We start from the raw sequence: 25,037 nt of genomic DNA, 5'->3' as shown, positions 1-25,037 counted from the left end.
GGGCTTTCTGACAGTCGTTGAATTTGCCTGCGGCTATGGCTACTCTCGCAGACTGTATCTGTGACCATAGCTAGGCTGCCGCAACTTATACTCAATCGAGGTCGGATTGACATATTGAAGTGGGCATGATATGGGGCCTCCCACTTGACCCCACGCTACATGGTCGAGCAGAATCGAGTCCGGGGTATGTATGATAGAGACAGGCATCTGACAAATGCTTCCGGAGTCTTTGCGGTGCTAAGGGTATTAGTGGCTGCGGGTAGTCAACTGATACACATCGGAGGTTCGGCTACCCCAGATTGGCGCTACACCGTATGCAATACTCCACCTCTCAATGCAAAAGATCCTGCCAGCGTATTCACATTTCTTCACTTTCACGGCGATTCGCCGGGACATGATTCCCCTCCTGGATACGGCAATTGTTGACCTTGTGATGTCTTTGCATGTTGAGCTGTCCCGTTCCCCTAGATGTTCGCACGAGTCGGTCTGGTGAGGCCCCAGCCGGCGTAGAGCTGCGCTGGCGAGGGCCTCGCACGTATGGCGGTATACGTAGCAGTATACATAGGACTTCGCATCCTGAAGATTTCGTAGCCATGACGGGCATGCATGCTTTTGCGCTAGCAATGACTTCTGAGTCGGCAGACCCACAAGGTCCCACGTTGATCTCTGTACCGCGTTGGCTTGGATCATAACCCCCTCGAAAAGGGTAAGCGAGAGCTGCTCCACGACTTGAGATCCTTGTTGGGACAGGCTCGGCTGTGGATGGTAGCTGCATGATCACTCATCCCGCTCTCGATGTGCGGGGAACGACCCCGAGTGTCCTCTCGTCGAGAAAGTGATATATGATCAGCATGCCGAAGAACAATGTGCGTCGCGTGCAGGTCCTGTCACATTGCTTCTGTGTTTTGATTTCGCTCACCATGTCGGAAGTTCCACACACCAGTCAAATCACAGTTCCAGTGACGTCCCTATGGGAGAACAGGAAATGTCTTCTCATAGCATGCGTCGTGGCCATGGCCAACACTCAGTACGGTGAGTCAGCATACCGTTCTGCATGCTTGACTTACATTGACCACATGAGGGCTTCAGGATTCGATAGTGCCGCTGTGGGCGCGCTCCAAGCCATGCCTGGCTTTTTGAAAGTATTCGGGTACCCGGACCCAACTAGCCCACTAGGCTATGGAATCGACGTGGGTGAAGCTCGCATGATACCCCATCTGTACTGACGCTACCACCAGAGTACTGTACAGCAACTGATCACCTCGCTGTTGACTCTTGGTGCCTTTATTTCGTCCATCTGTGCCGGTCTGTTCGGCGCATTTTACAGTCGGAAAACTGCTTTGTGGTTGGCATGCGCTTTCAACTGTGTTGGACTGGCGATTCAAATCGCCACAACGAACAAAGGCGTTGTATATCTAGGACGTCTTGTTCTGGGATTTTCCAACGGCTTTCTCGTTACATTCTCCAACATATACACGTCGGAAATTGCCCCAGCTCACCTTCGAGGAGTTATGGTGGCATTGTTCGCATACTGGGTCAATATTGGCGCCATCCTGGGAACCATCGTCGACAATTATACCAAGGATCGTCTGGACAAAGGGTCTTATCAGATTCCCATTGGCTGCCTTTACATTGTCCCTGTGCTTCTTGGAACTGGATTGTTCTTTGTGCCCCGAGTCTCCACGATGGCTATTGCACCATAATAAGGAAGGTCAAGCTAGAAGGGCATTGGAGACCCTTCGAGCGCAGTCTTTACCTCCAGAATATTTTGAACTCGAATGGGCAGAAATGATCCGAGGTGTTGAAGAAGAGAGACGGACTGCGAAATCCGTCGGAATTCTGGACATGTTCCGTGGTAAGTATCAAAAGAGGAAATGGTTGCACACAGACTGATCGTTCAAAGGCGCGGATTTGAGACGTACGCTACTCTGCTGGGGCACCATCATGACACAAGCAGGCAGTGGCTCATGGTTTCCGATTGCCTACCAGACATATTTCTTTCTGATCGCCGGAATAAAGCAGGCCTTTCAGTACTCAATAATGATAACCTGTATTGGTTTCGCCGGAGTCAATTTCGGCATGTACGCCATGCGACACTTGGTTGGACGACGATTCATCCTCATTTTCGGCTCAATCGTGACGAGCCTGTGTTTTCTATGCATGGCAATAGCACAGAGTGTATCGCCATTCTCCATGTCAACCGGTAAAGCCACCGTCGCCTTCGTCACCATCTGGGGATTCTTTTACAACGGTTGTGTTGGCGCGGCCACGTACCCGGTAGGCACAGAGTTGGTTAGCTCCCGTCTTCGAGCATGGACAATAGGATCTGCCACCTCTCTCCAATACGTCTTCACCTGGCTCACCAGCTTTTGCACCCCATATTTCATCAATCCGCAAGACCTAAATTGGGGTAAGTTAGCTAAGAGGGACTTTGGATGTGTCGCTAATGGGTTGACTTGTCCAGGTCCAAAGTATGGATACATCTGGTTCGGCAGCAACATTGTCTGCGCCATCTTCTTCTTCTTCTGCATTCCAGAGGTCAGTTCCCCCTGTTTGGTGGCAACGAAAATACTAAGTCGTCCAGATGAAAGGAAGGTCGCTGGAAGAGCTGGACGAGCTGTTCGAAAAGCGTGTTGGAGTCTTCGAATTTATCACATATCGGACCGAGATCCAGGAGAAGGCGTTGCATGATGTGCAAGCCAATACTGGAGCATTTCTAGACAAAGGAGGTGCCGAGGCTCACGTCGAGAAGCCCCAGGAGAGGACAGCATATAGTCAGAGTCTGCATGGGGATATCCGTAGACATTTGATGAGAGATTAGCCCGTCGCTCAAGAGTTCACTTGCTTAGGTTACTGCTCGACGAGAACCCTGATCGTTGAGTAGTGGTCAAGATAGATTTTCATGTCATCGCGTCGTCGTCGTTCGAAACATCAGTTCATGACGTCATTGGTCAGGTGACATCGGGACATTTCGCATGGCCTGCAGTATGTCCAGGTTACCTCCGCTCTTAAACCTCCAACTTCCTCCTAGGAATTCCATCGTTGGTACTCGACCTACATTCCACTGCCCTAACACGGTATGATAGCTTCACATCGTGCCCGCTCAACGGAGAGTTTGAAATGCTCGTCTTGTACCTGTACACTTGCTTGTGGTCATGGATCACTGTGGTGACCGCCTTGCCGGCGCAATTGCTAGCGAATAACAATGAAATTTCTCAGGAAACTTTCGAGTCGTTGGAAGAGCTCGCTCGAATCGTCGATATCTCCTACTGTGTCGGCACTAGTGGTATTCACAGACCTTTCAAATGTCTCAGCCGATGCAGCGATTTTGAGGGTTTTGAACTCGTTACAACATGGAACACGGGGCCTCTCCTGTCCGATTCCTGCGGCTACATCGCAGTCTCACATCCTCCCCATCAGAAGCGAGTCATTGTCGCGTTTCGAGGGACCTACTCGATCGCCAACACGATTGCCGATCTATCCACGAATCCTGCAGAATATGCACCTTTTCCCTCTGAAAGCGATAACGGATCAGTCTGCGCATCACTTGAGCGGCAAAATGATAAGGAGCCTCTACTACCGCAGTTGTTGAAACCGCCAGCAAAGAGGACTGTGTCGCCGCCAGAATGTCCCAACTGCACTGTTCACGCCGGTTTCATGACATCATGGAAGAACACACGGTGTACGATTGTCCCTCACGTGGAAAAGGCCTTGAACGAACACCCAGACTACGAATTGGTCCTGGTCGGTCATTCGCTCGGAGGCGCTGTTGCGGCTCTTGCAGCACTCGAGTTTCAAGCGCGAGGATGGGTGCCTCATGTCACCACCTTTGGCGAGCCGCGCATCGGGAACAAAGCTCTGAATCAGTTCATTGACAAGCGCTTCAACCTGAACGATACTAACCTTGAAAAAGCATCATATCGTAGGGTGACACATGTCGATGACCCAGTTCCTCTGCTTCCCCTCCAGGAGTGGGGCTACGGTATGCATGCGGGTGAGCTATATATTTCCAAACCGTCACTCCCACCTGCACGCTCCGATATTCGACACTGCCAGGGTGACGAAGATCCTTCTTGTATTGCCAAGGGAATATCTACAGATGCAGAATCTGACGGCGAAGGTCAAAGACCGATCTCTGAGTCGAAGATCAAGGCCTTGTGGGGTATCGGCACACGGTACAAGCTGTGGGAACTGTTCTTTGCACATCGGGACTACTTCTGGAGGTTGGGGCTATGCGTTCCAGGAGGGGACCCATGGGATTGGTCGCGTGGCAAGTATAATGTGACTGAGATGAATGACGAATTATGAAATCGACGAGAACAATCAATGGGACATGGTCATTGGCGACTGGAGGGCGAATGATTGTCTTCAAAAAAGCACGGCGCTGGTGATTTCTCAGCGTCTGGATATCGTCAGCTAATATGTATATCAACATAATATCTCTCAGTGCTGCTTCACCATTTTGTCCCGTCAGCGTTTCCGTTCTCTCATGTACGATGTCCCTGCCCTATGTTTCCTACCTTGGGAGACATTGTGGCAATTCGGCAATGACAATCGACCATTTTTCAAAGCCACAAAGGTTCGTTTGACGCATTGACATGGTGTTCTCAGCCAATGCCCGCCCAGGTCTCTGCCAAGTCATTCCTGATTTAAGCACATGACGCCGTCTGCCACATTGCTGTACAAACGTCCTTTTCTTATCGAGGAAAGTAGGAATTAGGCATAGGTTGAAGGAAGCCTTCATGATTACGGCAGGAGCCGCGAGGCCAGCATTGGTGCCACAGGTGCCGAAACGTTAAATGCATGGGAGTACGGAATTACTTACTGTCTTACTTACTTTGGTACCCGGAACAGTAGTTCAGCCTCTATTTAAGTTACTAAGCAGGGCTAAAGTTACATTTTGACCAGCGCTTGTTGTCCTCTGGCGACGTCATCTCAACCCAATCCTGCACACTGGATACGCATCTCTCGTTCTTGCAACTACGATTATCACTACATACTCACCTAAAATGAAACCAATCGTCTTGAACACTTAGTGGACCGTCCACACGATCGACATTGATGAATCGTAGTCATGTCGAGCATCAAGCGGACGCCATCACGACCTGCGCATCATGCCAACAACGCAGGCACTTCTTTCATCAATCCGTGGCCGTCAGCAAGTAAGCCCAGCTGGGCAGAGCTCACCAAAGCTTCATTTCCATTTGGGCGGTACGAAGTTGGCCTACACAGCCATCGGAAAGCCCGCGATGTCAAAGTCGTCACCCCCGATTGGGGCATTACGAGTCTGAAAAAGTGCAAAGCCGACAAATCCAAGTCCATCATTGGCACATGGCTCGGCCACGCTGGTGCGCTGGTGGAGGTTCCGTCATTAGACAAGAAGGAGCAGAAGAGTCTATGGCTGCTCATCGATCCAATATTCTCCTCGCGCGCAGGACCGACACAATACAGCGGAGTCGCTAGGATGAAGCAAAGCCCATGCCAGGTGGATGATCTGCCGGGTTGCGACGCCGTGTTCATTTCACACAATCATTATGATCACCTGGACTTGTCAACCATCAAGGCCCTAGGGCAACGGTTCCCCGAAGCAAGGTATTACGTACCACTGGGGATCAAGCAATGGATGTTGTCCTGTGGAATCCCGGACAAACTAGTCTACGAACTTGACTGGTGGCAGAATCGTGAATACAGTCTAGCAGATTTCCATCACCAAGCTGTCGAGGTGTCTGACAGCCAGACCATCTTCAGATTTACCTGCGTGCCTGCTCAGCACAACTCTGGAAGGGGGCCCATCGATCAGGGCGGCACGCTTTGGTGTGGATGGGTCATAGAGAGATTGTTGCGCTCCAAGGACGAATCAGCCGAATCCCAATTCGCAAGGAAAGGCTCCATATACCACGCAGGGGATACCGGCTATCGCAGAATAACAGGATCTGAGTCTGTCTGCCCTGCTTTCAAAGAGATAGGCAACAGGTTCGGTCCATTCGACTTATCTTTTGTGCCGATATGGCGCGGCGGCAGTCTGGGATTCATATCCTACATTGGACTCAGGATATCGCATCACGACATACCCTCGGCGTTGCACGGTTCCCCAGCTGACGCCGTCGCTATTCACAAGGACGTCAAGTCGCGAAACACTATTGGAATCCACTTTGGCACGTTCATTGGGTCGGTGAACGAATCATACGAGGCGGTCATTGAATTTGGTCAGGCATGCGATGAGTTTGGTGTGGGAGATCTTGAGGATGAGGTTGAAGGCGAAAACGGACGTGCAGGAACCCTCGATATCGGTGCAAGTCTTGCTATTGAGATCGCCTGATGCTGCACCACGGCTTGAGTCATCATGCATTGCAGATCTGGATCCCAGCCAGGAAGGATGACGTTGTGAACGCTGGCTATTACTAAAAGATCCCGAGGTCTACGCTGGCGAATTTGCGGCGTCAGATTCAATCTTTGAGATGCTGAGCGGCCAAGCAGAGACGGTGAAATCATTCGTGAGGCCCACATGCCTTGACGAGGCCAACAGCGGTACGTGAAAGGAGACGCCTCCGATGTACCTTCTCTCTGGAATCATGGTCTTCCCACTCAATCTGCCTCGCGACGCTGTCAAAGATAGCAAATACTAAGTCGTATAAGGCCCAAGGTGTTCCTGTACGGACCTCTGCTTGTGCTCCAGTTTGTCTTCTATCTTTGGCTTTTCATTAGCAGGCGGCAATAGCTGACGGACCCAGAAAGCACATAGTAAAGATTATCGCGAAAGAAAAGCAGTCCCGCTCGAGCTGGTTCTCTAGTGTGCTATTCTGTGATTTTGCGCCATATTTTCACATTCAAAGCCGTGCTCGGGAGATCTGCTCTTTCCTAAACCATTTGTCTACTAGTGCCACTACCTTTCGAGCCGAGCCAAAGGAATTCTGATATCTATGGTCATTTTGTCAGTACTAGCACCCTTTATACAATCTAGATAAATCGCAATCTTTGCAGAGAAAAGCGAAGAATCACTTACCCTCCACCGGCGTGTCCATACTCGTGACACACGACGACCGTTTCTCCTGCGTCCGTCACGACCTCTTCCATCTCCAACCTCGGTCCGCATCTACGCCCGGGCCGAAACGCAACATTCACACTAACGACCGCAAATTCGCCGTCGGCATTGAGTAGTTCCGGAGCAAGCGGCTTGCACCTTTCAAGAATCTTCATCGTGACCGCATCGTCAGGGGTACGCTCCCAGTTGCCCTTCTCGTAACTGCTTCCAAGCACAGAGACTCCCGAGCCGATGCGTGGCGTTATGGACGCGTTGGCCTCTGGGTAGAACATGGTGGTGATGTGCTCTGCTTCCCCTTTGACCGTGACAGTCTGTCCGCGGATAGGGTAGACAGAGGCGTCTGGCACGAGCCTGTAGGCTTCCAGACCGGTGGCATTGACGACCAAGTCAATCGAAGTAGTGGCGCCCATGACACGGAGAGTTGACTTGGCGTGACTGATCGCTCCGCTAAGCCCGCTGTTTGTCGGCAGTTCAACTCTGGTTATCTGACCGCCCAAGGCGTGGACGGTCGAGGCGAGAGATGTAAGGTAGATTGTCGTGTTGATTGCAATCCCATCATGTGTTGCTCCATGAATGAACCCTTGAGGAAGCTCTGGAGGAGAGGTTGTCCGAAAGTTCTGGACATGCGGCGCATACCATAGGCTCTCTGGACCGTGGGGAATAACATCATGCGGTCCGGTCCTGGGAGGCCATGATTAGCCGTCAATCTCCGAGGTCAAGCTGGTGACCCTGGATGTGCCCCGAGAGGACTGTCGAAGTACGACATACCAGAGCAACCTCATCGGCACTTTCTACTCATTGTCAGCCTTGTCCTTTAGCCATGTGAAGGCCGACAAGCGAGTCAGATTGCCCGTTCTCCGGGTATACTGACTGTGATTCCTTTACGAAGACATGAACTTTGGCTCTTCGACAATGGACCACACTCCTGAAGCCAAGTCTCGTAGCTCTCCTTGTCCCAATCTTGTATCTCTTGCTCATGAGGTAGGGCATTGGATCGCCACATTGCCGCGGCCCTGTGGTAAGCGTTAGTCTCATCCTGATGATCACTGTGCAACACTGTTCGCCTCGAAGGCTTTTTCAACTCTAAATACTCACCATGGCGAAGTGTACTCAACAGAGATGTCGCCTGGTAAATGTTTCGCGAGAACGGTCACATTGTAACCGGACTGAAGAAGCGAACTGGCTGTCTGTAAGCCAATTACTCCAGCTCTACATTGATGCTTGTTAGCCGACTACTAAGTGTGCAGTTCAAGAAATACTTACCCCAGTACGAGGACATGCTTTTGTGTTGCCATGTTGACTCTAGACCTCAGCTTAACGGCATGGTCGGTCTGACACTGACGTGACTTGCGGATTCTTCTCGTTGGAGATTTGAAATAATCCACAAAGGGCCAAGGCGGCAGCAGGGAAGCTGAGGAGGCATTGACCTCCGTTTTGGAAGGTGGGTCGGGGCCGTAGCCTTGCATGATGGGCGGAGGGTGGCCTTGCAGTCGTGTGCCGCCTGCGGGAGTCTCATCCGTCCTAGATCATGTTTACTCGAGTGGAAAACTCCACACTGGCTGAATCCGTGGGACCTATTTTCGGGGCAGATAAGAGCAATTCAAATATGCGATTTATTCCGATACCACGACGGAAAGAGATTCCGCAATGGTGATCTCTTGGGAGTACCGCTTCAAAAGGTGGTCGCCGTCTGCAATGTTCATCCTCCACAGCCTATATTGAACACACAAAGAAGAAGTTGTCACTACAAATGCTCTACCAGAACCCCTGGCATGCGTCGAACAGGGCACGGCATTTCATGTTCCGTGCACGGGAGAATTTCGCCATACAACTAAGGCTCCATGTCCCCAGTGGCCTTCTGGAGATTAATGTTCCGGTGCTTCGCAAAGGACAACCAGACACCACGCGTCCGGTCTCATTTGCTCGGTTCTCTCGTTCGTGACAAGAATATTCATAGAGATACCGCTCCCGTTCGCGTAACGTCGGCAGGAGTTGGGTGACCGTACATCAGTCACGCCGGTTGAAGTTATGAGTCTTATTGTTTGATTGACGTTGGAGAACCAGGTTTTCCTGACGGTCTTGTTCGGCTCGACATACCAAGAATGAGTGCAGCTACCAGGCTGCTAGTAGCCACGGGAAACACCATTCCAGCACTGTCATCCTTTACAAAGCACCACGTCTTTTTCTTGACAGTCATGATAGTCGATGCAAAGATCGAACAATGTGGTAATCATAGCCGATCAGATGATCCTCAAAAGAGTGGTCTTAACAAGCACGAGACCGGCCTTGGCTTTCTTGCAAATCGGCGAAATAGATTTATCTCCACTGACGGGTGTGTGGCAGCTCGGATCGCGCTTGCTTGCACGAGTGGCGAGCTGCGGTTGGTGAGAAGCGAGTGTATCAAGCGTTGCTATCGAAGTCAAGATCTGGCTCCGGTCCCTTCATGTGGTCTGTTGCGTAGCTTCTAGGTCTTCCACTGGGCCTTGTAAGAGTCCCAAGACACGAATCCGAGTCACTCCGAGTCAGATTCCGAATCAGGATCCGAATCAGAATCCGGGTCGAGGAACAGGCCGATTACAGGCCAGATCTTTCACTGCCTGGGCGGACATAGACGGTCTTGCACATGACGGGATCGCGCTGAGCCAGCTAGACCATTGCCGACAACGAAGCGACGGGCCTCCAAACGTCACTGGAAGATTCTGCTGTAGTTATGGAAACTGGCTGATAGGGTCATTTTGTTGCTCGAACCACCAAATCCATGGGCTTGTTGTCACCCAGTCTCCATCCATGGTTGTGGATCCTTGAACATGAGTATCCAGCTGGTCTGCAACGTTCAACATCTGAGACGGACTGAAACCATTCTCTCAGGGACCTGCTGTCCAACCACCCAGTACACCAATGTCAGGGGAGAACGAATTGCTCGTTGGCGGGGCGGCGTAAGGAGGCTGAACCGACTGTTGTTCGCTATGATCAAGAAGAGGCTGGATCATCTGATCAAGACATAAGAGTTCCTTTTTCCGCAACTGTGCTGGAACATTACCTTTGCGGATCAAGTAGTCTATAATGCGATAGCTTATGGCGCTATAGGTAGCAGCATCTGCTATCATAGAAGGAATGAGAGCGGACGATATCGCTACAATGAAGGCAGCAGAGAATGCACTTTCAAGATCAAAAGGAAGGAACGAATCCGAGTAATGTTAGTGAAAGATCATATGAAGAGAGAAAAAGCAGTCTAGCTTACCGATCAAATGGTGTTCGTACAGTGTCAGCAGGATTCTGAGCGACATTCGCGCAGATTGGAGGCAAGTGTCAAGCAAATTTTTGGTTTGCGGCAAAAGTGTGTTCTCCAGATCTCCTGGACCCACGCTACCTTCGAGACGGGCGATCATGAGATCAAGTAACAGCGGTCGCGTTGCGAGTAGAATGCACTACAGATATTAGGCGGTGTCAACCCTTGCGATACAGGGTATGTGGGGTTACAGCATACCTGATGATAGGACAATTGAATGTGGGCAGCCACAGTCGATACGGCCCCAACAGTGCCATAAGCGGCTGATTTGCCCACCGAGTCCATCTCAGGGGCAATGGCCGCCATATTACGCAAAACGGATTGAACAGTTTTGACGAAGGGCCGACTCAGCCTCTCTACACTGTAGACAGCTAAACGGGGTAAGCAAAGCTCAATTAGTTGCATGAACCAAACTCACAATTGAGGATTTGTGTCATCAGCCTCGATATCTTGACATTGATATTCAGCACTGTCCCGCGTTGAGAATGATCGTCCACACCGGGTAATGGGCAGGTAACATCCGCGTCCTGAACTGAGCTCGGGACACCGATCATGGACGATAACCGCCGATCGAGGATATATACCGTCCATCAGATATCTCTGTGGTGATTAGCCATCTTGTCGCCCATAATCTGGCGAGGAGTTTCTCGGTGGATACCCTCTATCAGGCAGATACGGACGGCCTGGCCGATCTGGGTGGTACGGATGTCAGAGCAGGTCAGCACGAGAGGACAGTGCAACATACATATCCGTAAGCGGCTTCCTTCCAGTCGACGGACATCAGATACAATACAACAAGGCACAACACTTGAATGGCCAGATGAGGTTCACGCTGCAGCCGCACAAAGTCAGGCATGATGGACATTGCACGTTGAAACCATATTGAGCCCGGCGCAGTAGTTGGATCCTTGACGACGATGACTACAGCTTTCCCCAGCGCGATGATCAAGAGAAATTCAATAAACCAAAGTTTCGAAGACGGCATGCGAAAAAGAAATCGCAATTGCGCGCCTAGCAGACACGCAGCAGAAAAAACAACAATGACCAGCCGACCAAGCTCCAAATCAGTCAATGTGTCGAAGCTCTCCTCTCAGCCAAGTACTGGGTCCTCCTCGCTGGCGTCATGGCTCAAGGGGGTGACTGCGTCTGGTATCACAAACTTCAACCCTTTGATTGTCAAAGGTTTCGGATACTCGGTGCAGCGCACAAACCTCCTCGCAGCGCCTCAGGCTGCAGTTGGCATTGCTGGCCAGGTCATTTTTTCTATCCTCGCCTATTACATTCCCAACACTCGCTGTCTCTGGTGGATGATTGGCACTTTGCCCGCCCTCGTGGGCGCTGTGATCATTCATACGGTTGACGTGAACACACAACGCACAGTAGCGCTGGGCGGTGTTTACCTGATGGGCTTCTACAATGTCGGCTTTGTCATGGCCATCGCGATCGCTACGGCAAATACCCGTCGAAGTACGAAGCGGCCGTTTGTCAATGCCTCCATGGGTGTGTCCCTAGCCGTCAGCGAGATCTTTGGACCACAGTTCTTCCGCAACAGCCAAGCGCCGTACTATTCGCTAGGAATCTGGGCCCTTGTCGTGTGCTACGCGATTATGGTCGTCACTGGAGGCATATACTGGCTCCTGGCCGTGTTGGAAAACAGGAAGAGGGATCGCGTGGGTCAGGCTGCCGATTTCACCCCTATCAGCACAGATAAGGACCTGACGGACGGCCAGAACAAGGCACACCGATATTCATACTAGGGTAGGCAGTGGTTTTCTGGACATAGCCACAAGCCGCGATGGACGTAGACAGAATGACAGAACAAAATTTTCTTTTTCTCCGTGACAGTATCAGCTTTCCTAAATCGCGCCGTACAGAGGAATCATTTTGCAATCTGAGCGTAAGCATAGCTTCCCCCGCCTCGATGACTGACACGGGATGCGGTCTCCTGCTGCAACTTGCCCTGCAAGCAATGGTCACGTTGGAGTACATAGTATAAGTGTACCATGAAAGGCGAGATTCATCCACTGCTTTCCTTTTGCATCACGTTGCTGTATGATATCATGCCATGGGGCATCCTCCACGCCTGGACAAAATGCTGCACCATGCGGAGCACGGGCACGCAATCGCTTGTGGCATGGGCCGACATGTAACACGGGATGATAGTCTGCCAAATAGAACATGTTCAAACGACTCTACATGATTTTACCACCCCACGCCGATACCTATGAACCAGTTTAACAAGGCTGCCTATTAAATGTTCGATCATACATGATATTTTTCAGCCATGAGGTCGTGGTGAAATGGGTCAGTTCATCACGACTCTGGCTCCACAATTACGTGCTTACAAAAGGCCGCAATACAGAATCTGTCAAACAGTGTGCATGATATAATACATTGAATTCTCTACCTTTTTACAACTACCTGTGTACTTACCACGTATTTATAGGTGAGAGAGGCATCATTTACCCACTTCCTACAATCGTGATTTACCCACTGATCGAGACCTCGTCGTCGCCCTTAAACGCTGGTGTAACAAGGCGCTATTAGACTATTGAATAGTGCGGCAAGCTATCGCGTAATCTTGCCGTTTAATATACCCCCCTAGGGAAGACCTCGTCGTCGCCTCCGTAGCTTAGTGTTGTACTACGTAACGTCGAGATTCTTTCCTACCTTTCTAAGACCCTATATAAACGTGCTTTTTGCTCTTTTCTTTTTCTCTTCTTATCCTACCGCGGACGAAGAAGATTATCTTCCGTTATAGCTATCGTCGTCGCTACTACTAGGCGTTAGCGTTAGCGTTAAGGAGTCTATTCTTAATATCCTATAAATTAAGCTATTATATAAATAATTCGAATCGCTATTGAGGAAGCGCCTTAATAAAGCTATCGGTAATTATTTAGTTAGTAAGAATCTACTTAATCGTGATCTTATCGTGTTATACTTCCTATCTAAGCCAATATCTATAGATATCGATATATCGTAGGCGAGTATTAAGCTTATAGCCGTACTTTATTAGGAGACGAATAGCTTATAGATTATTAGAGTAGATAGCGGACTCTTACTCGAGGTTAAGATTAACGTCGTTAAATAGTTATTCTTACTAAATTATTTTACTTATCGTATTTAATAGAGTAAGTAATTTAGTCTCGATAGAAAAGGTTATTACGATCTTTTACTTAAAGACTCGTTAGTTAATTACTTCGCTAAATAAGGTAATAATATAATCGTTTAAGCTTCGTCGAGAGTCTTTATTATTAGCGAAGAATATATTAAATATATATTCGAAGATATTACTAAAGAGTATAAGTAAATACTTAATAACTAAAGTACGTATATCTCTAAGATATTTAATTACTTTATTAACGGTGTTGAGATACTTTTAAGACGAGTTTATAAGGAACTAAGTAAGCTTTAAGGATATTAAAGAGACGTCTAGTTTAGTTACTACTACGGTAAAGTTAATAAAGTCTATTCGCTATTAGTAAGTATAAATTTACTATAGCGTAGCCTTATTCTCGTTAATTAAAAGAGACTTAATAATAATTAATATAATTTATCGTCGTTAAGTAAATATAATATAAAATCGACTTATAAGTTTATTAATATATAAGTTCTAGTATAACTATAGCTTATAATTAGCTCTATCCCTAATAATTCTAATACTTAGAAACTAGTTAGTATCTTTAATAACTCGAAAAGTAAAGTATTCTTAAAGTTATTAAATAAAGTTATCGAATTATACTTATTTACTACGTTAATAGAGAATTATAATATCGTTAATATAAAAGAAGATAATTAACTAGTTATTTCGTAGTAGATAATTTACTTTTAATACTTCTTCGAGATTAAGCTCTTTAAGAGCTAAGATAAACGTATTATACTATAGTAATAGTAATTATCTTAAGCCGTATAACGCTTTAAGTAAGCGTAGACTCTTACCTTCGTTATCGTATTCTTCTAAATAGTCGATATATACTTTCTTATCGATCTTAAAGTTTAGAAAGGCGTTAATAACGTTAGCTTAATAGATCTCGAGGTTAAAGTAAGCGATAATACTTATTAACGCTCGGAAGGTCTTAAGTATAAGAGTAGCCGCGTAGACGTTCTTCTCGTTTATTTAAAGGTCCCTTCGTATATAAATACGAGCCTTAAATTTATTAAGATACTCGTTAGTATTAAATTTATAAGTAAAGACCTATAGTAGAAGTAGAACTTATTTATCTTTAGTACTCTAGCGATTAATCTCTTTAATCGTTTAATTAGCTAGAATAGTCTCCTATTTAGTAAAGATAGTCTTAATTTATTTCTTATAGTAAGGGTATTATAGTACTTATCGCTAGTATTTAAATAATAAAGAAAGATAATCTCGATATATTCGTTATATACCTTACTTCTATTTAATAGTAATAGCGAAAGTATAATAGTAACTACTAATAGAGTTACTTTCCTATTAAAGAGCCGCTACGTAAGCTTATCGACGAGTTAATTATCGTTTACGACGAGTACTCTTAGGAATAATATTATTCTCTAAAAGTAATGCTATTATCTCTATAGCTCGTAGTATAGTATTAAGTTCCCCGAGAATTCGGCTCTTCGATTAATCGGCTAAATTCTTCGGCGGCTCCTAATTAGCGGAATTAATCTTAAGTCCTAAGGTTACCTTAGGGCTTAGAAGATCTTATATATTTAGGGCTTAATTTACTATAGTTATTAAAATATCCTTTTAAGCCGTATTTTAAGCGTTATTAGGTACCTCCTAATTAGTCGATTATTATTGATAAGATATTATACGTATAATAATAATTATATCCTCGTTATCCTTTAAGTTCTATTACTTCTAGTAAGACTTTAAGCTAATAAAGTTATCGATTACCTTTACTACGTCTAGTATCTCTCTTAACGTTAATTAGTCGTTATTAAGATTATTAGGGTTATATAGTATTAACTCGTCGAAGATAACGTTTCTAGATATAATGATTTAGCGGTTAATAGGGTCCTAAATATACTAAATATTACGTAATTAATATTCGATATAGTAGCTTATAAAGGCTCGCTTATAAAGCTTATCTTTCCTTAGTATTTTATTAATTAGGACGTAGGCTCGATAACTAACTATATATAAGTAATTTAACCTTAACTTTTCCTTATTAACTACTTCGAATAGTATCTTCTATCCTAGTACTCGAATTAGTATATAATTAAGTACGTATCTAGCTATTTTTACTAGCTTAGACTATAGTATTATAGATAATTATATATATATACGTATTACTCTTACTCTTTAAATAATTATACTCCCTAAGCGTTTAGCGTTATCGTTTTATATAGGAGTATATAAAGCCGATCGTTTAACGATAATTTCTTTCTTAGTTATAAGTTTATCGAACGCTTTACTTAAAGAGGTCTCTTCGTCGAGTCTTATAAAGAAAGGGACGATTCTATAGTGATTCTTAAGTAAGGCTAAATAGGCTCGAATAACTAGAATATAGTCCCTTTTACTCGAATAAGTATATATATAATTAAATCGAGTCTTATAGTTATTAAAGTAACTTATATACTTATCGTCACTATAGGCTTCGTTAAGAATAGCTAAATTATATAAGACTCGTTAAAATAGTTAAGTTATAGTGTTTTCGTACTTAAGTCTCCGCGAGATAATTTCCTTAGTCTTAGAAATACTATAAGTCTAGTACTCGATAGTTATTAAGATATTTTTAGCCGTGATTTAGACCTCTTCGATATTTCGTAATAGCTAGTTAATAGTCTCGACGCTAGAGTATCCTATAATTTAATATTATTTTATCGTCGTATAAGTCCTATTATTATACGGCGCTATACTTAAGGTAAATACTAAGTAAATTAATTAAGTAACTTAAGTCGTTATATTTCCTAATACGAAGTATTCTTCCTATTATTTAACGTAATAAAGGTACTCTTTATCGCGTTATAGGCTTCCTATTAAGCCGTCCTAGTATACGCCTTTTACTATAAAGCGTAATAGAGAGATAATATTAGTTATATATCCTAGTATATAAATAACTTTCGTAATTATTATCGTCCTAGGCCCGTTATTAGTGGAAACGTTAATCACGATAGTACCGTAGCTATCGATAGAATAGATATCGATATCGTATTATACTCTATCGTTAGATTAAGTAGGGCGTATTACCTAATACAATATCTTCTTTTCGTTATATAGATAAATATTAAAGCCTAAATCGATAATCTACTTATCGATAAGAGAGTATCTCGCTATTATCGAGTACGCCGCCGTAAACGTCCTTAACGACTACTTTTCGCTTATCGGAGTATTATTAATATCGCTAGCGAAGGTATCCTTTCGAATTATCCCTTTACTAGTCTTTTATTTAGCTCTAGAGATTTAAGAGGCGAAGAGAGTATTAATTTTAAGCTTATCCTTAAAATTTTATTAAGTAGTAACGTTTAACTTTTAATATAATAGTTATTTTACCTTATTTATATAGTTATAGTCGATATACTAGTATCGTTATTTATAAAAGTATTCGGAAGAACTTAATTATCTACCCTAAAAGATTACGAATAAGATATAAGAGGCTCGAGTCGCTTTAGCTATTTTATCGTATAATCGTAACTATTTAAAGAGCTATATAACCTTAGGTAAATTATAAAAGTAGTTATTCTCGTTTATAAGTAAAGCTAACCTTTAGATCTTAGCCTAGGCCTCCTTAATACTTATAACGATATTAAGAAAGTCGAGAACTAGTTGTTTACGACTTACCTTAGAGATTTCTACTTTTAGGGTATCGGCGTAAGTAACTTTTTACTTTATTAGCTAGGCGTTAATATCTTTCGCCTTTAGTATCTATTATAGAGCTTTATAGCGCTTAATTACTTTCGCTTCTCTATAGAAGGATATAGGCGATAGTCGTAAACGAAGTATCGTTAGCTTTTACTATAGCTATAAGTAGTTCTTCTTAATATACACTAAGTTATATCTAGCGACTATATCGTTAATTAACTTATTAAGGGCCTCTAATACTATATACTTACGCTCGTAGATCTTTAAGAGGTATTAATAATCTTAACGTAATATCTTATATATCTTCTTCTCGTTAGTACTAAGTTCGCCGTAAATTACTACCCTAATCCTAACTATCGCTACTATCGGTAGTAGAGGAGATAGTAGTAGCTATATTAGATTTAGCGTAATTACCGAATCGATATACTACTAAATATCGTACGAGACTACCTCGTTACGTATTTTATAAAACTATTCGTTCTAGTTCTAGATCTTATCGAGAATAATAGAGACCTTAGCCACTATAGAAGAGTTATTTAAATAAGATATAGTTACTATAAGTTAATTAATAGTATTATTATATAGACTTATTCTTAATAAGTAGACTTAGAAGATACTAGCCTAATAGCCTCGTTGAACGACGCGTTCTAATTAGTTTAGAATTAGGGTATACTCGGCTAGAAGTAGTTATTAGCAAATCTTGGTAAGAGATGCGATTCCGAGCTCATAACTATTAAATAGTGTATATAATATAATATATTGAATTCTCTACCTTTTTATAACTACCTATATACTTACCACGTATTTATAGGTAAGAGAGGTATCATTTACCCACTTCCTACAATCGTGATTTACCCACTGATCGAGACCTCGTCGTCGCCCTTAAACGCTGGTGTAACAAGGCGCTGTCAGACCATTGAATGGTGCGGCAAGCCATCGCGTAATCTTGCCGTTTGACAGAATCATTCGATTACCTAGATAAACCACAGCATGCTCACGGCTCGGCATGCCTTTGGCAATATCGAGAGTCGCATACCAACCACCACGAGCAAAAGCCCAACCCTTGCGAACTAGTATATACATCCAGGCCGGCCAAAATGACTAAGGAAGACACGACCAACATTGCAGTCTCGTCAGAGCAGACACCAAGCGCTGTGCGACAACATCACCCAGAGAATCGCAACAACGGTGACGCTGCGCTCGGTTTGCTTTCCTTGACCGGTGGCTTCCTGTAACCTACAGACTCTCTCCGCGCACGTCGCTTTTTGCAACGAATCGATCTGTATATCATGCCGCTGATTTGCACTGTCTACCTGCTCCGATACATCGATAAGACGTCCCTCTTGTATGCCAGCCTCACGGGGCTCAAGGATCCGCTCATTATCTTGGGCGACCAGTACAACTGAGTGGCGTCAATTACGTTCACTGCAACAAGAAGAGAGACCAACAGAAGGCCGAGTTAGGCGATGCGTACGTGGCGGAGAAGACATGAACTTCAGGACGTGACCGACGTGCAGAATCGCGAATTCCGATATTCTCTGTGAAAGAAATCTTGTGATGATGCCAAAATGATGTGGACATGCTGCTCGCTTGTCGAGCGGCCGATAGATGACGGCTAATGTCGTCTGTGAAACTTCCTCGAAGATGATTCGGACATGCCCAGCAGCTGACGACTTCTCCATGGCACGATTGTTGGTATTGCTCAGCCTCAAGTCAGTGTCAACTCCTTACCTTGAAAATGTCGTATTGACGTAAGGGTGTTTTTTCAAGCCAAAAAAGAAGCGGCAAATTGCGACAGCGTCTACGAGCCAGTAGCACAGCATATTTGAGTAGCTGCATCTTAGTAAGATCATATGCTCAATCAAAATCAGTGATAAGAGTGTCAAAGATAATCTTTTGTAACGTGGATCAAAATCAGCGTCGGGAAGGAGTCGAACTCCATCACGTTTCATAATCGGTTCTGGTACCATACCACTTAGATCCTGGAAGAGGACAAGAGCACTCATACAAATTGTGAACATGACATAGGCTGTACCCGAAATAAGCACCTGATACCAAGACAGCACAGCATTTCGTGTATATTTAATCCATCATGAAATCTCCGCGAAGCATTCTTTCTCCAAGGTGGTCGGGTTTCTTCATCCTGACGGGAGTTGACATGGATTCAACAGGTTTTGTAATTTCTTTGAGTGGTTCGGGATTTGTGATACTCGCCCCACGTGGCCGGTTGGCTCCTTGAGTAAATGGATTACCGGAAGAAAACGACGGCGAGCGTCTAGATCTGTCACGGAGGGCCTCTGACCAGTTGAACCCTTCTGCTGACAGTCAGAACATGCTTGCCAATACAAATCGAGCACAGATGACGATAAGCGCATACAAGGACTGTGAAAGGACTGGCCTCGACTCTTACCTCCAGTCTTGGCCGTGCCCTCCGTTGCTTGACGTGTTGGAGTGGTGTTTTCAGAATTCTCAGCCAGCGTGAAAAGGGAAGACGAGGGGCGCCTACCACCGCCAGCAGTTCCAGGGCTCGATCCCAATTTGACATCTCTTAGTGCTTGTGCTCCAAAGCTGACCCGTCTAGCGAAGGACGGTGATGAAGGATTAGCTTCGTCCTCCTCAAGCACAGCAGGCTCATCTCCGAAGCTGTTCTTGAAATCCGGTGAGTTTGAAGTGGTTGAAGTCGCAATGCTTGCTCGTCGTTGACGTTGGAAGGCCGTGAAAGGCGAGGGTTGGGAGGAAGGGTTGGTAGTCAGACCAAGGCCGCTAATGGAGGTGCCTCTTCGATGTTGAGAAGAGGTCGGATGTGGTGGGACAGTGGTAGATGGTGGTGAAGACGAGACTGCGCTAGTAGACTGGGGACGATTGAACATCTCGATAAAGGAGGATCGACGTCGACGTTGAGGAGGAGGAGATGGCGGAGCGCTTTGGTCTGTCATATCGTGCTGGTTGTCTGTGTCTGTCATGTGTATGTGCTGATTTCTGCTGCTTGGTGTGAGGTCAAAGCAGCTTCGAGAGGCAGAATAAGCGCTTCAGTCACGTCATGGCCGCCACTGACGGCTACCACTTCCAATGCTGCTTTACAATTTGGAGATCGAGCTCAAGACCGCAACGCATCGATTCGTACTAGGGTGTTGGATACCTCAGCAGAATTGGACACACGGGGTTTGAAGGGAGTGAGAAGGAGAGAAGAGGGCGAGTTTACGGAGTACATAAGACGTAATAATTGAGGACGCAGCGATGAGCAGATGAATTTCCTCATTTCACCAAGCTAGTGGAGTGCACGGGGGCGCGTTAGGGGAAAGGCTCTCCAGACCCGCGAGCACCCGGCGCCTTCGGTTGGCTGAAGTCAAGGGCACAAGCCACCAACATTAAGCATGCCTCAGGGACTTTGATCCACCAAGAGCCTTTTAACCTTTTCGGTTCTCTTGGCAAAGTGTGGGGTAATTACGTCCCTTGTCTGCGCTGCGGCCTTCTGCTTCCTCATTCCCTCCTCGCCTTTCTTCACCATTTCTCCTCTGGAGGAAATGAGGAGTTCACATCATTCCACGGCAGTTGGACACCCGACCAAATGTCTTATCATTCATCATTCATCATGTTGGTGGCTTCCCCGTGAACATAGGCATACCAGGAAAACTTCAGGCTAAATGTGTCCTCCCTTCACCTTCGATGTGTGCACAACCATATCAGATTGTGGTTGCAAGATGCGGCTTTCTCGTTGCCGCACCTACTATGAGCTATATCATGCTGTCAGCTTCCGGCTTCCCGCTACCTCTTTCTTCCATGCATACTAAGAGAGAATCCTGCCTAAATACATCTGGGTTCGGTATCCGAGAAAAAAGTGGTCCATGCGCAACACGAGGGTGAGGAATGTCAGATAAGGCCACTTCACGTTGTGGACCACAACATGTCCGCACCGGGATAGCATTCTGCATGCATTCAAATTGTGAGGATTTTCTTTGTTCGGTCTCAATGCGAACTTATGCCTCGATTCACGCAAACATCGCATGAGAAGCAATAGCATGGCCGTCTTTGTCTCAGGTAGGTTCTATTAAAGCAATACGTGAGTGACAGCAGCATTTCCATTCTCCTTTCGTTCTTCTTGTTATACAGTAGCAATGTCTCCCAAAAGAGACATGAAGATCCCTATCCGACGCCGGTCGAAGGCGTCTGGCAGAGTCCTACCCAGGTCAGTGACAAAGGGTATATCTCTCTCCCGGCCGTTGGCGAGGACCGTGACCACTCTACAGCACAAGCACATCGCTTCCATTGCTTCCATTGCGACTCCGCCGAGCCCACGCTACTTGCGACTATTAGCTCAATCCAACAAACCACAACAAAATGCAACAAACGATCGAGCCCATCACCGCACGATTCCAAACAGCGAACAACGTATCATCCCAGCCGAACATGGCTCCATCAGCGATCTACACCTCCCTTTTTTGGGAGAAAGTAGCACATTAGAAGAGGTGAAAGAAGTACACGAAATGATTGTAGGGTACTGCGAAAGATGGTCGGACCATACCATTTTCCGCGCACCAGCAAGCTTCTTCGACGACATGAAGATGATCAGCGAAGCTCTCCAAGTCACGTCGCTGCCGGTAGAGGTTCTGGCACAACCTGATGTCCGCCAAAGCTGCAACAAAGTCAGAGAATCCTATGCAAAATTCGTGACTGTCTGGAGTCAAGCAACCCAAGCGGCACTGTCGAGGAAGCTTTCCGAGTTGCAGCCTCATCTTACCCGTCGTCCTGCCGGCATTCAGGAGTCAGCTTTCACCTCTTTCATTGCAGACGTCCAGGCTGTCTTGCCATGTCCTCTGCTCATGACTGGACGTGTTAGTGGGATTGAGGAGATCCCGGTACTTCTATCCGCCGACAATGCGAGGAATCTCATTCTCCAGTGTGAAGAGGTTCATGGCCAGTTCCAAGATGAAACATACCTTTCTGAGATGCAATCGTTATGGCTCCTCATCTGGAGAAGCTTGAAGTCTGCTTTCATGATCTCCGAGGAGGGACGCTCGAAGGAGCTTGATAACAGCGGCTCCATAGAGCTCAACTTCTTCACTAGAGCTGGCGTAACTCCGGAATTGAGACGCTTGGTCCAATTGCCTGACGCTACCAATCCGAGAAGCATCGAGGACATGGTCAGCCGATACTGTCGATTTATCGAGAAATGCCGCACCGATACTGCTTGTGGGGCTCATGTCCACTTACGCCAGTTGCGTAATCAACCTTTGAAAAGTCATGTGTTATCTTCTTTAAAGAGATTCACCGAGACCAGAAGGCTCGAGGCAAACACTCTGGCCAAGTTGCACTTTGCGGTAGTACGACTAAATGGGCTAAATGGTGGGCCTACCATTTTCAGAAGATGGAGAGAAGGCGAGGCTTTGGGAGACTGGATCATATCGCCATCTCACCTTTTGTCACCCATGGGAAGTCAGACCTCGGCCACTTCACCCAGATCCTGTGGCCAGATCGAACCGATGGCGGCAACGGAGGGACTGCGACGTCTGACGAAGATGACCGATGAGCCAATCCAGAGTTCCTTCCCTCATCCACAAGGCATAAACATGCGATGTCACCACGACTACGTCTACTGCCCGTTTCCAGAGACTCGTGCCCATGAAGTGGCTCAAAGCGAGCAGATTAGCAGAGATCTGGGGAAACCTGGAATCATGTCCGAAGGTCTTCGATCCGAATATCTCATCGATCGGCCTCCTCCGCATGCCCGAGATCCAGCCGAACATTCGATCTTCGCTTTAAAGAGAACGAAATTCGGTCTGTTGGGGTGGCTTGGACTCATTGCGCAGCAATTTCTTCCCAGAAGAGGTCGTCGAACGCATGCAACATCGAATTTCAATCTTGCTCGCCGCAATCCAGATGGAGAACAGCATTCAAGAGAGGCTGCTCGTGTACTTGATCCAAATAGCAGGGTCACAAAAACAAGAGCCAAAACCCAAGCGCTGAGATTACGTGGTGGTGCGGGTGGTGCAGGTCCCGAGACTCCTCCCGCACGGAAGACCCCACCCAAGCAGTTACCAAATGCGTTCAAAAAGCGCCATATGGAGTTGTTTAGGCAGGAACTGAACCGATATCATGTTGAATTTCATGAAGCAGACGAGATCCAAATATTGAGCATTCTGGAAGAGGCGGCGTACGACGTTATGACTGCATTGACCCTTTTTCGGCCCCAGTCACAGGCACCGCCATGGCAGGGACCAGGACCACTGGACGCAAACAATGTGACGGCGGCCGCCGCGAACAGTGGCATGAACGAATACGGTATTGTCGATTCAGACGGAGCAGAAGCATACGGTAGCTGGGGCAGACATGCCTATCCCCAAGCAGGACCCGCTCGACGACCGCTCGGTGAGCTTATGGCAGGCCCTGTTAGCCCTCCTGAAGATGTTGATGACGGTCACGATGACGTTGACAATGAGAATCAGGATCAGGTCGAGCTTGAGGCTCGACATAGCAGGTGGTCTTCGAATATTATCCATGATTCCCCGTCGTCCAACCAGGAGAACCAGAATTCGGCTGTAAATGGTGTTCTTGCCGAGAACCGTCTGCATACGCGTTGCCACCCTTGTCCTTGGTACAAAGGTCATATCCACCACAATTGTCAATGTGATCCGAACAATATCGCGTGGGACACTGCTCCTTCCGAAGACGACGGTGTGATCGGTGGTCCAACCCACAATCATGGAAACGAAGAAGATGAGCAAAGTCCAGCTCCAGGCATCGACCATGGTGAGAACCAAAATCCTCAGCGAACACAGAACGATCAGACAGCTCGTCGACGTGGCCTCCGGAGCTCTCCCACTCAAAGGGTGGTCCATCCGCAAGATGGCGTTCTGGTTCGCGACACTTATGCACCGGGTTGTGAGTTCCACCGCGTCGTTAGGGACATTGACGTACCAATGAGAGAACTAGGGACAATGGTATTGGGCGAAGCTCCACGACTGCTCATCAAGCTCGCTGGACCTGAAGTTGATGCAACTCTTGAGCGGCTCCGGGTGCAGACGGAACTTCTACGAACGGCATACCTGGCCCAACTGCACCCGGCCACGCCCTCGATGCTGGACCAAGTCCATCCCGACGACCGACGACACGGCGAAGAATCTCCAGCAAAGAGACTAGCTCTTGTCCAACAGACTTGGCAAGAAGTCAAGCGGCAGCACTCTCGACTTGTGGGTGTGCTGAACGATAAGCTTGACCGCACCAATCTGAGCCTCCGTCACAAATTGAACAGATTCATCCGACTTATTGGGGACCTACACTGCCTTGTCAAAGGATTCACCCAACCACTGTCAGATAGGGAAGTCTCTTCAGATAGCCAAGAATTTCTGTCCGAGGATGAGCAGCAACGACTAGCGAACTTCATGCCCCGTGTCCAAACGCACAATTTGCCTACTCAAAAAGATTACGAAAGGATGCTCAAGGACGAATTGGAACGTGAGATCACCGTCGAACGGCAAATCGAGTTCTCTCCAGGTCCGAAACCAAACAAAGCAATACTAGTACACAATCTAATGCTCCTGGACCGCCGGGGCGTCCTTGGCGCCGGCGCCCAACATCACTACCGCATCCTGCTTGACAAACCCAAGGCCACGAGACGGCCCCAGCACTTCAACCTGGAGAAAGCGGTGGAAGGTCACAAGAAGCGTCAGGTGGACGGACGAAAGGCGGGCAGAGATGCTCAGAGGCATGCGAGGAAGCAACGGCGGAGGGGAAGGGGGTTTTCGCCTACAGGGGGTATGACTAGACCTCCTGCCGTTCAGGGCTCTTTCACGGATTCTCATGATGACTTGTCGGCTGATGAAGAAAAGGTTTTGTCGGAGAGTGAATCGACTGAGTCGGAGAGGTGATTTCGCAGGGAATGGAGATGAGTAATACCAGCCTTCTTTGATCCAACTTCTGTCGACGAC

The 25,037-nt window shown here is 46.7% G+C and overlaps 8 protein-coding genes across 8 annotated transcripts; 5 read left to right on the top strand and 3 right to left on the bottom strand.

Moving 5' to 3' along the window:
• Nucleotides 1-920: 920 nt before the first annotated feature.
• EDD37DRAFT_658593 (general substrate transporter) lies at nucleotides 921-2,821 on the top strand (the record flags this gene model as incomplete). Its single annotated transcript, XM_062818988.1, has 7 exons — nucleotides 921-1,032; nucleotides 1,090-1,190; nucleotides 1,239-1,676; nucleotides 1,750-1,855; nucleotides 1,904-2,410; nucleotides 2,465-2,538; nucleotides 2,585-2,821. The coding sequence occupies 7 exons, from the start codon at nucleotides 921-923 to the stop codon at nucleotides 2,819-2,821; spliced, it is 1,575 nt and encodes a 524-aa protein (XP_062668172.1).
• A 186-nt stretch (nucleotides 2,822-3,007) lies between these two features.
• EDD37DRAFT_467596 (triacylglycerol lipase) lies at nucleotides 3,008-4,715 on the top strand. Its single transcript, XM_062813054.1, has 2 exons — nucleotides 3,008-4,579; nucleotides 4,627-4,715. The coding sequence occupies exon 1, from the start codon at nucleotides 3,121-3,123 to the stop codon at nucleotides 4,306-4,308; it is 1,188 nt and encodes a 395-aa protein (XP_062668171.1). The 5' UTR covers nucleotides 3,008-3,120; the 3' UTR covers nucleotides 4,309-4,579; nucleotides 4,627-4,715.
• EDD37DRAFT_467763 (Metallo-hydrolase/oxidoreductase) lies at nucleotides 4,692-6,619 on the top strand. The gene has a single exon (XM_062813055.1). The coding sequence runs from the start codon at nucleotides 5,075-5,077 to the stop codon at nucleotides 6,317-6,319; it is 1,245 nt and encodes a 414-aa protein (XP_062668170.1). The 5' UTR covers nucleotides 4,692-5,074; the 3' UTR covers nucleotides 6,320-6,619.
• A 112-nt stretch (nucleotides 6,620-6,731) lies between these two features.
• On the bottom strand, nucleotides 6,732-8,328 carry EDD37DRAFT_634630 (uncharacterized protein). The gene is made up of 5 exons (XM_062816862.1): nucleotides 8,138-8,328; nucleotides 7,914-8,055; nucleotides 7,811-7,833; nucleotides 7,004-7,723; nucleotides 6,732-6,918 (listed from the first exon to the last, which is right to left on the bottom strand). Exons 2-5 carry the CDS (start codon nucleotides 8,043-8,045, stop codon nucleotides 6,828-6,830), a joined length of 966 nt encoding a protein of 321 aa, XP_062668169.1. The 5' UTR covers nucleotides 8,046-8,055; nucleotides 8,138-8,328; the 3' UTR covers nucleotides 6,732-6,827.
• Nucleotides 8,329-9,906: 1,578 nt separating this feature from the next.
• Nucleotides 9,907-10,885, bottom strand: EDD37DRAFT_610708 (uncharacterized protein; the record flags this gene model as incomplete). The annotated part of the gene is made up of 4 exons (XM_062815236.1): nucleotides 9,907-10,175; nucleotides 10,284-10,470; nucleotides 10,530-10,702; nucleotides 10,750-10,885. The coding sequence occupies 4 exons, from the start codon at nucleotides 10,883-10,885 to the stop codon at nucleotides 9,907-9,909; spliced, it is 765 nt and encodes a 254-aa protein (XP_062668168.1).
• Nucleotides 10,886-11,085: 200 nt separating this feature from the next.
• Nucleotides 11,086-12,149, top strand: EDD37DRAFT_467344 (uncharacterized protein). The gene has a single exon (XM_062813052.1). The coding sequence runs from the start codon at nucleotides 11,249-11,251 to the stop codon at nucleotides 12,086-12,088; it is 840 nt and encodes a 279-aa protein (XP_062668167.1). The 5' UTR covers nucleotides 11,086-11,248; the 3' UTR covers nucleotides 12,089-12,149.
• Nucleotides 12,150-18,964: 6,815 nt separating this feature from the next.
• EDD37DRAFT_467255 (uncharacterized protein) lies at nucleotides 18,965-20,321 on the bottom strand. Its single transcript, XM_062813050.1, has 2 exons — nucleotides 19,619-20,321; nucleotides 18,965-19,427 (listed from the first exon to the last, which is right to left on the bottom strand). The coding sequence occupies exons 1-2, from the start codon at nucleotides 20,073-20,075 to the stop codon at nucleotides 19,195-19,197; spliced, it is 690 nt and encodes a 229-aa protein (XP_062668166.1). The 5' UTR covers nucleotides 20,076-20,321; the 3' UTR covers nucleotides 18,965-19,194.
• Nucleotides 20,322-21,227: 906 nt separating this feature from the next.
• On the top strand, nucleotides 21,228-24,977 carry EDD37DRAFT_610705 (uncharacterized protein; the record flags this gene model as incomplete). The annotated part of the gene is made up of 1 exon (XM_062815235.1): nucleotides 21,228-24,977. One exon carries the CDS (start codon nucleotides 21,228-21,230, stop codon nucleotides 24,975-24,977), a length of 3,750 nt encoding a protein of 1,249 aa, XP_062668165.1.
• Nucleotides 24,978-25,037: the final 60 nt, after the last annotated feature.

Source organism: Exophiala viscosa (genome assembly GCF_022695815.1).
Source record: "Exophiala viscosa unplaced genomic scaffold EDD37scaffold_8, whole genome shotgun sequence".
Classification (NCBI taxonomy): Eukaryota; Fungi; Ascomycota; class Eurotiomycetes; order Chaetothyriales; family Herpotrichiellaceae; genus Exophiala; species Exophiala viscosa.
Note: the sequence above shows the minus strand (reverse complement) of the source record. Positions and strands in the feature narration are given on the sequence as shown.